The sequence below is a fragment of the Plectropomus leopardus genome, chromosome 12, assembly GCF_026936395.1.
Source record: "Plectropomus leopardus strain MGB_pleo_1.0 chromosome 12, ASM2693639v1, whole genome shotgun sequence".
In the NCBI taxonomy this organism is placed as follows: domain Eukaryota; kingdom Metazoa; phylum Chordata; class Actinopteri; order Perciformes; family Serranidae; genus Plectropomus; species Plectropomus leopardus.
In genome coordinates, this window is record NC_142187.1 from 23,651,670 (window position 1) to 23,666,923 (window position 15,254).

At 43.4% G+C, this 15,254-nt stretch overlaps 1 protein-coding gene across 1 annotated transcript in view; it reads left to right on the forward strand.

Annotated features, from left to right (window-relative positions):
• The first annotated feature begins 1,902 nt into the window (after nucleotides 1-1,902).
• phlpp1 (PH domain and leucine rich repeat protein phosphatase 1) overlaps nucleotides 1,903-15,254 on the forward strand; it is a 93,999-nt gene continuing 80,647 nt past the window's right edge. The window contains exon 1 of the mRNA XM_088085569.1: nucleotides 1,903-3,785. Within this exon, the coding sequence (XP_087941695.1) occupies nucleotides 2,192-3,785 (1,594 nt within the window). The 5' untranslated portion in view covers nucleotides 1,903-2,191. The remainder of the gene's footprint in view (nucleotides 3,786-15,254) is intronic.

The following is a 15,254-nucleotide window of genomic DNA, read 5'->3' on the forward strand; positions in this document are numbered from 1 at the left end:
ATTAGGTGTGTTACAGTTAAAACTGGCCTGATTCAGTTAAAAACTGGTTAAAAGCAGGTTCCGGTTCAGCAGCACAAAAAACTTATCACACTAAATAAAACAGAAACAACTGACAGAGACATGATAGCAACAAAACACAGGCAGCTACACAGACATTACAGAGTAGAGCTCTTAAGTGGCGTGTTCTCCTATCAAATAGTGTTTATATGTATGTTTGAAATGAGTAATAGAGGTTACTGCTCTTATAAAGTATGGGATCTCGTTCAAGATTTCTAACCACAAGTATTTGTGTAAGGCAGCACGAGAATAATTGCATGCAAAACTGATCTAGTCACACGCTCTTGTCTTGTGTTGTGACTTGGAGGTAGAGCAGTAAGTGTACAACTGGAGTTGTTGTTTTGGATCTTAAAGTAAAATTTAATGGCTGCATTATCTGTTTATTTCTGGAAAGTCAGGGTGTGTGAATGTGAGAGTGAAGTGGTGAGTCCAGAGGGGAGGGTTTCCATGGATTTAGTTAGCAGTGACATACTCTTAGAATAGAAATAGCAAGCCTTTATTGTTATTATACAATATATAACAAAATTAAAAACTGCTATGCCTGTAGGTGCATAACACCCAGACAACCTCATTCACACAGTAAAAACACATACATACATTTATACATTAAAGTGCAAATAGCATTATATATACATATATATACATATAAACATATATATATATATATATATATATATATATATATATATATATATATATATATATATATATATATATATATATATATATATATATATATATATATATATATATATATATATATACACATATAAAGGGGACATCATTTGAAATGATAAACATCCTGGAAATGTTCTTCGAACATTAGATTAAACTGTTTTCTTTAAAACATTATTGCAAATTGTAGATAACGTTCTTATGGGATTGTTCCCAGCTAACTGGGGAGCTTGTTCAGAAAAAAAACTTACTGGGGTAGGATCTCCTCGGACCCCTCTACAGAGATCCAGGTTAAGCCCCCAGTGTCCTAAAATCCTAGAAACGCCCCTGACTGGACTTATATTTGGATTTGGACGTCTAAAAATGGTATAACCCCTTTGGTTACAAACAGAATTAGAACAAGGGGACATAAAACACTGAAACCACCTCTGGATCCTCATGCTCAGGGTCGCTGGGTCCTCAGCAGGCAAAAAAGACTCTCGGTCAAGCTTTGTGGTTTGCTCCACTAGATGGCGAGAAACACAATAGAAAAGGAGCCTGTAGACTGAGTTGGGATCTGGATGGCCTTGTGAAATGGCGTCCTGATGAGATGGTGCTGAAGTTATTTGCCTCGTCACCACTAGTCCAAAATAAACAGACCTACAGCAAAGCTTCATATTGACATGCACAGGAATTTTATTAAAGGGGAATAACCACATTGTGCGCAACTTCTGACAAAACCCAAATAAAATGACAGTTAGAAGTTTCATAGCCTGTGCAACAGTTGACAGCTGATTTGGCCGTGTGTTTTCTCTAACTTAACTACACTGAATTACATTTTTCTGTACACTGTTTGCATGCAAGAGGATAAAGGATGTGACACCACAGCAGCTAAAAGGACGCTTTTCTGTAGCTGCACACATTTTTATAGGAGCTATGTTTACGCCTCTCGTCTGTTCACCGCCTCACTTGACTAAAAGCGTAGAGAAGCTTCATGGGAAATGTAGTCATGACATCATTTCTTCCCTGCAGCAGCAAGGGCGAGGCGCTCTCCGGCGCACTCCACTCCCTACAATCCACTGCGTTGTTGTTAGCGACCCCATCTTGTGTCCTCCTCATGAATATATATCAGCCAGTATTTGCGTAGGAGGTCGGCCGACGTTCATTTCATATTCGAGCACTGTATTTTGGTCCAAATGGGACGCACAGTCACGTCTCCGCCCTGCTCTGTCCCCGCGCGCCCAGCCTCTTCCCAGCGCATTTAATCGGTAAAATGTTTTTTTTTTCCGGAGCAGCGGAGGAGACTCCGACAGCGAAAGGAAGGCAAGAAGTGAATGACTACTAGTGGAGTAAGTCAGCAACACCGCCCAGTCGGCGGACATTTACCACGGTGGGCACGCATTCAGGCTTTTAAATGTAGTAGGTGTAACCAAGTGCGCACCGTTATTTCTTCAGAGTGGGGGACTTTTCATTGGCAGAGATGGAAAGTGTGCAGGCTGTCGCTGAGGACGGCGCGTCGGATGGAGGCGCGACCAAGTTAATGAAGAAGCCCAGTGGACTGTCTGTCGCCCGGGGGACTCCAGCGGATGATGGCGGTGGACATTTGGCACCCTCCCGCTTAGAGGCAAATTCTCATTCCGCCTCTTCAGCTGCATCCAGTGCGTCAAACCGAGCTGTGCCTGCGTCTAATGGCCGGGGCTCATCCAGCAACTCCCTCCTGTTGAGACGGCGGCGCTTGAAGAGGAACCTCTCCGCCGCAGCTGCAGCCACCGCCACCTCAGCTGTCACCACCGCCAAGATGAACTCGGCCCTGTCCTCTGCGTCTCTGCACACTCGGAGCCTGGACAGGAAAGCTCTGCTGAAGCACCGACAGAGCATGCAGCTGCAGCCCGCAGATCGCGAGTGGGTGAGAGCAGATCTCCACCGGGGCTCCATACATGTCCACGACAGACTGACGCCCTCATATCCCAGGCCGGTCCTTTGCACTATGGACACCACAGCCGGCGAGGTGGCGCTCCGTCTGAGCAAACTCTGCAGTAAGTCGAGCTCTGTTATGCGCATTTTTTGCAAAGATAACCCCAAGACTGACCAAAATGGCAACTGCAATGTGAAGTATGAGTATAATGATAACTCGTGCAAGGTGAATGAAGACTCAAAATGCAGCCACCTGACTCCTCTGGAGTCCACAGAATTGAGGGGCCATCCCAGTGACAGGTTGAGGCTGCTGCTCATGGAGAATGCAGATGAGAGGCAAAAGCAACAGGACGTTGATGGAAAACTTTTCACCCCAGAATCAGAGTCACAAGACAACATAGCTTGTTCACTGTCAGATTTAAACTCCAACATGGATACCCCCAATGATGACGACTCGGAGCACAGGAACGGATTGGACAGCTATGGATTAAATTCTGGATCAGATGTAGAGAGCAGTGCATTCGATGACCTGAGCTCCGGGGCCCGGCTCAGTGAGCACAGGGACTCCCTCAGTGATGACATGGTCCTGGGCACAGAGGCATCCATCCTCAGCCCCTCCTTTGACAGTGCCACAGAGGGCCACGACCTGTACGGTAGCTCCTCGGACGAACTGGACCTGGACTGTCCCGCGTCGACCGAAAGCATGGACCCCATCTCGCAACATCACACCAACGGCATCGGCACCGTCACTGCCAACTACAAACAGTGTAACATAGGACATTTAAACGACATGACCAACAATATGGGACAAGATAGCAGACTCAACCCTCACAGTCTGGGCAGCCTGCCACCCAGCAGTAGTGCCGGCTCATTGTCAAGAGCCTGTTCTACAGGTAATACACCTGATATCCAAGATCCAGACTGTGGCCAAAGTGCTGCAAAATCAGGCCCGACATCAGACCACAATGGAGATTCCTGTGATTCCAGCCCCACGCTGTATGTTCAGCTACATGGCGAGGCTGTCAGGAGGCTTAGTCCAGATGAGAGACCTCTGCAGATCCAGAATGACTTTCTCTTTAAGCTTGGATTTAAGGACCCGTGGAGAGTTCAAGAGGAAGGGCTGAACACGGAAATTGGCTCCTTGTTACGGTTCTATGCAGGTAAGTGAAATGATGCATTCAGGTACAATCTCTCATGATGATCGTGGGACTTGTTGAGGCCTTTGCTGTTGCACTAGCTTGGACTGCTTGGTGTTGTAATGTTTACAGGTTGACAACCTGTATCCCAAAATGAGGCAGGTGCATTTATGCAGGTTGTGACATTAAAGCAAAGCAGTGGTTTATTTTTTGCTGAGACGGACTAATTTTCACAGGAGGATAGAGCACGTTTCTTCATTTGAACACTGACCAAGCGGTGGGTGCGCACAATCAGTGGCACGAGCATGAGCCTTTATAAATTCTTGCAGGACTGAAAAGAACAGGCCCACATGTCCCTGATATTGTGAAATGCTTTCAGGCAAGGTGAGTGCAGCACGAGACCTTTGCTGATAACTGCCGCAGCAATTTAGAGGGTTATTATTAAAAGTCTGTTAGCCTAAAAGTGCTTCTTAATGATGATTTGCCATGCTCAGGTGGCATGAATGGGTCAGAGAGAGGTCATGGTCCAAAGGCTGCCGGTTTGCCGGTTCGACCTTGCCTCAGGGACTTCCTTTAAATTTTCAGGTCTGTTTTTTTTTCTTTTCTTCTGCCCTGGACTGTCTTTGTCGGACTGCAGCGGCACACTGTGCTCCCATGGACACGCATGACATCGTCACAAAGCCATCACCACAACTTATGGTGCTCAGACATGGGGCCCTTTCCGGCTTTTGCCCCATTATCATCCTAATGAAAAGGCTGAATGCCTTTGTGGTTGGATGGAGAGTAGGGGTGGGAGCGGTATGGCTGGGAGAACCATAAACCCTCTCTGTGTACCCAGTGAATTCTAGTCATTGAGATGCTGCACAGTGCCTGTCCTACTGGCATCCAGCGCGGCTACTGTCACACTAACTAACTGCCTGCCAAGCTGGGTTAACGTGCTCCTCCAAAGCTCAGGAAGCCCTTTTCTTTAACACGCCACTGCCTCCACCACTGCTGCTATTGCTGTCACCGCTGGGGGAAGTGAAATGTGTGGTGGTGAGGCGGGGTGAAACTAAGTGTCTGGAGAGGACAGTTGAGGAGAAATTGTTTGTTGGGTCTGAAGTATGGAAAAGAGAGGCACTAACACTCTGTAGCTTCCTGTCCCAAGAGGCTGTTGAACCAGAGGTCACTCAATATGAAGCCGAAAATGGCCACATGTGCTCCTGCTCGCGGTCACATGCGCTCTATGACCTTTTGTGCTCTTGAACGCTGGCTTGCTTGAGGTAGAATGATTTCATTTAGATAGCATCATATGGCAGGCTGTAGGAGCATGCACGCTGGGGCTCATGTGGATGGATGTGCATTCAGGGAAAGTGTGCAGTCAGCTGAGCTGAGCGGTAGCAGCAGCCGCTAAAGGCGGGCAAAAGTGGGCCTGATGCCCCTGTGAGGGCCACGCCTCCATATCCCATGTGAGACAGCTTAACTGTGGTCACCTGAGCTCTCTCTCCACACCCCCCACAGCCAATAACACTACTCACCACCAAGGCCGCAGTCTGCACAAAAGGCCTAATTCTCATTCAGTCACACAGAGAAGGAGACAAGAGAGCACTTTCATGCACACACACAGATGCATGCACTGTAAGGAGAAGGCAGCGGCGGTGCCCTTGTGACACGTCGGGCCTGCTCTTCCGCCCTTTCCTTACACGATGGAATTATGAGAGGAATGTACGCTGGCTCGTCTAGAATGTCAGGCACGTCTGCCGAGGAGGAAGTGGGGAGAGGGGGCCGGGGTGTACGAGGGGATACCGCACCGACACATGTTGCGCTGACTTTGAATGGTTGTCCTGCCTAGATAGTGGAGACAGGGACGGTCTCAGCTGACTTGCTGGCTGATTCTCAGGCGCAGCTGCCACAACTGTAGACCTCAGTCACACTAAGAGCCTTTTTGTCTGCATGGCTGTGCATGCAAAGCGGCCTTTGATACAGGAAGTCCAGTATCTCAACTCTGTTTTATGGTTCAATCGCTCAGTGAGAGCAGTGCGCAGTTTGAATGCTATATATAACCTAGATATTAGAAACACGACGAGCAGCCGGTGCTGTATCTTTAATAAGATTGACAGAAGAGGTACTCAGCACTCAGCATGATTGGGGGAGCAGGAGAAAGATGGGGAGAGACTGTGAAGTCAGAGAGTTGCCACGGTGCATTTCGCCTGATCCTTTGGACACTGCAGAGGCCAGTTTGACTTTGAAGGGTTCAGGTCATCGTTTGAGTGCATAGACCAGGGATACTGAACTTGCTTTGCTTTGGGGCCTTTTTTTTCAAAATCACAGGAGGCCAGGGGCCAGTTGCAGCAGTCCCATACACGTTTCTAAGATTTTAAGACATTTCTAGGACTTAAGGATGTTTGTAGGATTTTAGGACATTTCAATGATTTCTAGAGTTTTAAGATGTTTCTAGGATTTTAGGACGTTTCTATGATTTAGTACATTTCTAGGATTTTAGCATATTTATAGGGTTTTAGGATGTTTCTAGGATTTAGGGGCATTTCTCAGATTTGGGGACATTTCTCAGATTTTCTAGGGTTGTAGCACATTTTTATGATTTTAGGACATAGGGGCTTAGCTAGGACCTGTCAGGGATCCTCCACTGACACTTTTTTATATATAAGTTCTATTTCAATACTTGTTTATGCACTCTGGCATCCTGGGTATACTAAAAGTACAAAAACAGTTCCCAGTGTGAATCATCTTATTGTCATTTTTAATAAAAAAAAAATGGTTGGGGGGTCCCCCAACACCCTATTGGGGGCCTGATTTGGCCCGCAGGCCTAAAGTTGAGTATCACTGGCATAGACTCTGCAGTGGCCAGATGAGAGAACTCACACACAAACACACACACACACACACACACACACACACACATGTACAGAAGGCCGCTTAGATCAAAGGGCCGCTGTCTTCTTTGGCAGCCTGACGAGTGATCCTTTCAGAGCTGCCCACACAGGAGCCTCTTGTAATGCCTAGCCAGCTTTATTAGAGTTTTAGTACAAGGGGAACGAGTAACACACAGACTCATAATCAATACATTCACATTGTGTTTCTGAGAGGCCCCCAAATTCCATAGCTCTAAATAAAGGTCTTCCTTCAGAGAGTTGGGTTTAACTGACTTTGGTACGCTTGAGTCAGAGCCTTGATTTAATTGCCCATTCAGGTAAAAGTGTCTGGGGCACAGGTTAGTGTCGCTCAGTAATGGGGCATCTGCTCTGCGGACAGGAGATCCTCAGCCCTCAAGTAATGAAGCTGCCCCCTGCTTGGATGGCTCTGTTCCCTCACCCGGAGGTAGCAGAAGTGAGTGTGTCTCTGTGCAAGAAGACGAAATGGCATACTGAACCCTAACACACAGTGGCACAGGGGTTCCCTAGAGGCAGAGGACCCACCGTTCTTAACCAAACTAAAGTAGCACACTAAATAATTTAGATTCATTAGCCTACTCAGCTCTGCAAACACTCACATCCAAGCACGTCAGCGCTGCTTTTTGGGAGCTTTCTACTTACCCTATTGAAGATGAAATGTATGCTTTTTAAAAGCAGTTCCATGTCGATCTAAATGAGCGAATGCTAATGACCACTGGCATTTACTGGCTTGGAAACTGTCAAGGTACTTACTCCTTTTCAGCTCCACTCAGGTTTATAGCTCAAGCCTCTGTGTGACACAGTCAGGGTTGATAACAGTTTCAACATGCTGCACCCTATTTTCAGGTAACTTCCTTGTTGTTTTCAGTATCTGCTCACAAGGTGAACTTGGCGGGATGAATTGTTCATGCAGAACTAATAAAAAGCAGCAATATCTAATGTAATGCTGCACATAATGTCTCTGCTTTAACAAAACAAAAGTGTCAAGTGTACCTGCATACAAGTTTTTACAGCTTTGCACATTTATGGTAACAATTTGTCAGAAGTTAGTAACGGGAATTATTTCTCTGTTTCTCTAAATAACATTTTTATTACCTGTTTTAATATAAAATTTTCTTTGCAATGATTCTACAAACAAATTGTGACTTCACGCTTATTGCCTCGCTGTTATTGAGTTGCTTATTTACAAAATTCATACAATAACTTACTATTTTATTGCTTTGGGGCCCAGCTACAACTCTAACATTGCACAGATTGTGCATTTCTGCACAGATCATGTCATCACCTGGCTGCTAGACTCTGCAGCATCTTCAAATGACAGATAATCATCTTTTTAAAAATCCAAACAGTGTGTTCATATTGAAACTTGAAAGGAAAATCTTTAAAGGAGCAGCTTGTTGGATTTAATAGCATCTAGTGGTGAAGATTGCAGTTGCAACCAGCAGAAACTTCTTCCAAGAGCGTGAACTCTTGGTTAGGATTCCTTCAGTGTTCATTGTTCAGGAGGTTTTTTGCCGGGAGGTGAATTATCAGCAGCGGTCTCTTCTTCTCCAAAATAAATGGATCTGGTGATTTAGGCTTTTTTGGGTTCTTCTGTGAGCCACCTGCTTCTCCAATTTAATTTTTGTTCACATTTAGCAGACATGCTCAATGGACGACCCCAGGAAAATCAGTGAATTAAAAAAAGAAAAGAAAACACAACATTAGTATTGTCAAGTGGCATCTTAGAAATATAAAACTGCAGGACATTTATGTCTTAAATTGATTTGTGTCTTTAAATTGTAACTCACATAAAACAATTTAAACAATACTAGAAGCAACAAGATAAAAGCCCTCAATTTAAGTCCTGAGAAAAATCTCAACAAAAGCATAAAAGCAGCTTGAGTCCGTTAGATGTGACGTCTGTATTCTATGTAAAGACAAGATGTTACATTTTAAGAGGACAATGAACAGTCTAATTACTCTAAAAGCTTGGAGAAATCTTGACTGAATCCCTCCAGTCTTACCTCGGGCCCTCTCCGAAGAGGCGGCGGCTGGTGACGTGATGACTTAAGGGACTCTGCAGGGTTTAAAGGCTTAATGAAGCTCCCAACTTTCTCCAGCAGGCTGTGGCAGCTATTAAGCAGAGAACCACTCACTCTGTCTTGTCTGTGCCACGTTGCTTCATTCGTACAGTCAGCAGCACGCCAGATTGCTCCCACACTCACACTCACATCAACATTTTTAAAGGCAGAAGGAGGACAGTCTGCACACATTTTGTCATTGTTTTGTTTCTTGTTTTCATGATCGGTCACTGGTTATCCTGAGAGCAATATGGGGATCCCTCCTAGTGGTTTAGTTTGAATGAATTTTGATATTCAAATGGAGGTGTTGCTGGTCTCCAGGAATTTATGAATTGTAAGACTCAAGTGTCAGTTTCACCTGGATCTATAAAACAAAACTACAGCATCTACGCAAACACTCCTGGGAGGACTTTGCAGAAGTGAGGCACTAGGCTGCCCCATCCTCTTCCACATCCATGTCCTCGCCTGACAGCTAATGGTCTTTCTAAATGGCCTATTGCTGAGTCATTATGTAATTGTGTAATCAGATTTCACACGTTCCAGAGCTCAAATCCAATACGCATGTGTCTGTGTGCGCTGAGATTTTTTCTTTTTTTGCGTTCACTACTGTATGTGTGCGCCCGAGATAAAAAAGCACAACAGTCAAAGAATAGATTTATGCGTTTCATGTCTCTTCACGTGCGAGCCCCACGTGTAGATGTGGTCTTAAATGAAATGTGGTCATACAGCTTCAGCATGGAGCTGGATGTGTGTCTCCGAGGATTCACACGTGTGTGTCTACTGAGGCAGACATGGAGAGGATGGTGGTGTCAGCTTGTAGCGGTTAAAGCCAGGGGAGCTGTTTTCTGTCTAATATAGATTGCCTTCTTGGCTGACATCCTCCCACCCTCCTCTCGCGCCGAATCTTCATCCCTCTCTCAATTTCTCTCATGATCGATCCCCCTCCCTCTCCTCTTGCTATCTTTCCTCGCATCTCCTCCTCCCTCACACCATCTGACAGTTTCCATTTATCTTCCCGTATCTCTTTATCTCTCCCTAGCTTATTGCCTTTCACTCCCAAGAATTACTGGTCACCCTCATAATTGTCTCTAAAAATTATTAATAAAAGGCGAAAAACAGCTCAGGCCATTATTTCTGCTGGTCTGGCGTAGGCTTAGGGAATATGAAATATTTCATACCTTTCTGAAATTTCTCAGGGATATACAGTATATGCTGGCGAGTGCGCCCCTTACTTTCAGCTTTTTAGAAACCCACAAAATGTTTAGCAAAGTTATAGTCTCTACCTATTTTCCTATTGAACAAAGAAATACAACCGTACACCTTCTGAATTCAACTTTCTTTCATTCACGGAAGACTGACAAAGCTTAACTGCCTTGTTAACGAATTGTAAAACACTTAATTCAAACTCGCCCAAATCATCTTGGTTACTCTTGCTAATAATCAAGTAAATAAGTCCACTGTTCCAACAATCACCAGCTCCTGTTTGGTTTAAATAAATCCTTAATTCACCAAGTTTGATGTAAAAACATGCTGTTATTCCCCACGGTCTCTCTTTGCCATTTCTGGCCACCGGCTGTTTACAGTCCTGTAACTTATCCCTCCACCCATAGATGCCATGGTGTCTTTCAGCTCAGCCGCTTGTGCCACCAGTAGAGACTGCAGATTGAGCTCTGGTGGTGCCTGCTGCGCGCTACATACAATGAGTTAAGTATAAAGAGGAGCACCTGTATTTTTGACGCTTTTGGAGAATATACCTTGATATTTCTAAATATCCTGGTATGCCGTAATACACTGATACCGCCCAAGCCTAGTGTGCCGCTCTTCTCGCTGTCTTCTGTGTGCGTGTTTGCATTATTTTATGTACAGTTGTGTTTAGTTCATGCCCCCCCCCCCCATGGAAATAAGTAAAAAAGAGAAAAAGAGGGGTGTGCAATTGCTCTGTGGTAAGCAGCTAAATCTCGGGCTGAACAGTGTCATTCTGATATGTCGCTCCTGTCTGCCTGATAGGGAATTGGGAAAGAGGGTAAGGAAAGGCAGCCCTATGGGAGCAGACCGGCCTCTCGGCTATCCGTCAAGCTGCCCTCGCCGGATGCTTCCCAAAAGCCTCAGAGGGTTGCAGTAGGTGGTGTTCACGAGCAAAAGGATCCCCCGGCAGCAGGGTCGTGGAGTGGATCGACTGTCCCCGAGTCGAGCTCCAGTCCCTGACCATAGGCATGAGGGGGGGATTAGAGGCAGGCCAGCAGGGGCTCACTCTCCGCAGCTTTGATCAGCAGCAGCACAGCCTAATACCAGACAACATCTGCAACCCTCAGCATTAAAGAGGCCCAAAAATTCCGATTAGGGAGCACACGGCCTGCTTGCCTGCTAGTGTACAGGACAGAACTGTGTCAATTCCTGGATGGGAGGTTTTTAAATACCACCGCTCCAGTGGTGCTTACACTGATTTGTTTTACAAAGCCATAGTCTCCAGAGAGGTTATTTTGCATTGTGTTTAAAAATTCCAATTTATTAGAATTCCATTTCCTTTAACACTAATTTAAGGGATCAGTTTTGGGGTATTATATGAGATTTTGTTTTTGTAGAAACACCTTCCTGCACTGCAGAAACAAAAGACCAAGGCGATGGTGTTTACCAAATAGCATTGTGTGAAAGGAATTCAAGAGTGTTTCCAAACTGTCCCCAAATCTTTGTTTGTGTCATCTGGACACAGCTAGATAAGATGTGTTTGGGTGGAGCTGAGCTCGTTTTTATGGACTCTGCTCCAATAGAAAGGGGCAGAGTTATTGATATGAAATGACCTAGAGTGACCTTAAGTTCATCTCACTCAAAAAATGCTGAAGCACATGAACAATACTTCCTCATTGGCAAGTGTGTCTTTTAAGAGGGAAGCTTTGAAAGCAAACAGGACACTGTAACAACCCCATAGATGTGAATGCTTTGCAAAACTATATGCTGCACAACATTGTAAATAACCCCTTTAAACCTTGATCAGCATTAGTTTTTCTTTACTGTGTTCAGATGCCTTTAACAAGCTGTTTAACACTTGAAACCGAAGCAAATTGGTTTGATTTCTTTACAAAACAAAAAGAAAAAATGCTGTAAGTAAATGGGAAAGAAATGTTCCGTGAATTACAAGAAATCAGTAAAAGGTGACAAGGAAACAACCTGAAAATTAGTTTTAAAAAAAGAAAATTCTCGGGGAAAGTGTACGGAAAACTACATATATGATTATTCTGAGCACATTCTTAAAATTATTTTACAAAAAAAAAATCTATACAATTTCTTAAATTTTTTTTTAGGATTTCTTCTAGTATTTTTCTTGTTTGTTTTTGTTTTTACGTTTCTGTTTTGCTTATTTTCAGGTAATTTATTTGTTACTTTTTCCCCACTTATTTCCTGCAATTTTTGGGGCCATGTCCAACCAGTTTGCCCAGATTTTAAAGGATTAATGCACAGGTACCATACTGTGATCCGAGACGTGTATCCACAGCACATCATTCTTGTAGAGGTTGCAGCTCTACTGTGCATTTTTCTATATATATAAGCTACTCTGTTGCTACTATTGCACGTCCCCTGGTCAATATTTTTGCACATCCTGCAAACATACAGCTTTCTCATTCCCAAACAATTGTATTGTACATATTTGTAATTATACAGTATTTTTTATAGTATCTTTTCACATTTTTATTTTCATTTTACCATTCTGTATTTATGTAATTTACTGTTGCAGCACTTTGCCTTAGTTTTTAAGCATGGTGCAGGTCTTTTGACAAAAGATTTTTTTTAATCAATAAAAAAAAGAAAACAAAAAGAAACAAAACAACTCTCTGCTGTAAAACAACATTTAGCCTATTCTTTATCTATTTTGTAGAGAATAACAAAAAACACAAAAAGGATCTTCTTATCTTAATAAAAGTTAAAGAAGACCTTTTGAGTGTGTATTTGTAGTATTTGGGGTATTTCTAATACTCTCCAAAACTGAACAAATGTCCCCACAAGTCCATTGTCAGTTCAGATCGACCAGGAGAGACTGCTGCGTGTGCAGCCAGTCTCAGTCATTAACATGGCAATTTGCTTGTCTCTTGCTGTTAGCTGCAGTGTGATAATCACCCGGGCTCCGGAAAAAAAGTGGAGCTGTCACCTGCTGCACCAAGAAGTCACTTCTCACATTCTCTGCTCATGTCCTTCCTTGAATTTATTCTGTTTTCTTGCATGTGCTCAAACAGTCTTTATTCTATTTTAGTTCCTGTTTTGTTTGCGGTGTCTTATAAATACAGTCGTTTTATTAACTCTCACTCGGCTAACACCCAGTTCTGTTTTCACTGCTTCCCCAGTCCCTCTGGTTAAAGACTTCCCCTCTTTAGTTCATTTTTTTCTCACTATCCCTCTCTCTCTCTCTCTCTCTCTCTCTCTCGCTCCCCTCCCGCCCCGGCTCCCCCCTCAGCCCTCTCTCTCTCAGTGCCACTGTGTTCACATGGCCCCTGCATGTGACATGAAGCTGAGCCAAAACACCCCGGATGCCCGCTTCAGCCCTCCACTGTTCCAGACCTTGTTAAATTTTAAACAAAACAAAAGGAAAGGAAAGGAAAGGAGGGAGAGGGAGGGGAGAGAAGAAGAAGAAAGAGAAAAATGAGCACGTGGGGCCGGGGGAATGTGCAACAACATCACAATCTCATTCATTCATTCGTCCCGTCCCTGTGCATCATCTGGAGAGACCGGCCCTTTAATTCTCCCTCTCTCTCTGCACTGTGTGAAAGCCGTCCTCTCTGTCTCTCTGCTCTGAACTGGACTGATTGTAGCTTTAACCACAGATCTGGGGTCTGATTACTTTGTGGCGTGTCCTACTGTGGGATTAAAGAACAACTGACTCTGTAGCTGCTGTCTTCATGGACAACTTCCTTCTCAATTACCCCGAGGCAACTGCTGGCCATCAGATGCATTTTTAATACTTTAAGGAATGAGGACAATAGCTGGACTAGAAATAATAACAGCCACTGTTTACCTTTTATTATTGCTTGTGCTCTCCCCTTGTATGAATCTCCTTATTACTCTCCCTTTTTTTCACTATCAAAGGAATGCCACAACATGGCAACCTTTAATATAAAGTAGGATGCCTGCAACATCCCAGCGGCTCGTCGCCAGATTTAGCTAAGCTACGAGAGTCCTTCATAGCTTCTGATAATGAATGGCATTAGAGGTTAAGTACAAACAATGTGCTTATCTGTGTGTCTGTGGTAGACCCTCGGGGGCGGGACTTGGGAAGGGGAAGTGGTTCGACTGCCTTTCATTGTGGATTAGCAGCTAATAATTCCAATCAGCAATACAAATTACGCCATTGTCACCACACCACACATTGTCACTACTCAAATAAAGACAGTTTCCTGGCATCGTGCATCATGGTGGATGAGACACTGGAATCAGCTGGGCCAGATTTGGCGGCAAACCAACAGAGTTCATTTTTAAAGAGTTCTTTAGAGTTACATACTGTGCGAAAGTCTTAGGCCAACTTAAATTTGTTATTTGAGCAAGGTTATAATTATACATATTTATTTCTCAGTAGTCTCTTTAATAAAATACAACCATAACATACAGGAAATATGTGAACAGTATTAAAAATGCAAATCTTTCAGAATATAACATTTTCAGTAGGCTGAAGTTGTAAGTATTAAGTATGATCTCCCTTTCCACTAAGCATGTCTTGAACTCTGGCATGCACACAATCTGAAATTTGCAATACTAATCTTTTGGTGTATTTACACCAGGTTCTGTTCAGGAAATGTCTAAACCTCAATATTGATTGTTTGAGCTACCTTTAGTTATGGTTTTACGATTCTATATTTCACACTAAATATTGTTCTCTGTAGTCTTTGTTTGTATTTCAATAAAAAGAATACAGAAAAAAGAAAACAATAAATACACACTCACACACACATATATATGTTTATATTTGTATATATCTATTAGGAGTGTAACAATCCATCGATCTGCATCGATATATGATTAAATGAGCAACGATCACATAACATCGATGCAAAGTATAAACATCAATCCATATCATCCTCTTTCAGGCACGCACCTTATTTTGAAATTCTTGGCACACCGCGTCCGGCAGATGATGACGTCATGGCGAGCAGCTGAGAGAAAATAGCGGAGATGAGAAATAAAATAAAGAGTTATATAGGCTCCAAGTCACAGAGGTGAAATGTAACATTGTTACATCAGATGGTTGCTCACACTCACTCTCCTTTCCCCTCATTTTTATCGTCATGAATCTTTATATGATTCCATGGAAATAAGTGTGAAAATATGTACGACGTGTTAGATCCACTTCTGTACATATGATCATTCTTAAGCTTCAGACATGATGAACTGTGTGAAATGTGCTGATTCTTATCTTATAGGCTACACATGTTTATTGTCACTCCGGTTACAGAAATACAATCATATGATGTTTTTTCGCTCGAAGCTGTATTATAGAAAACAGTCAATAGTATGAAATACATATAAAACATGATAAAATACAATAATAATATATAAGA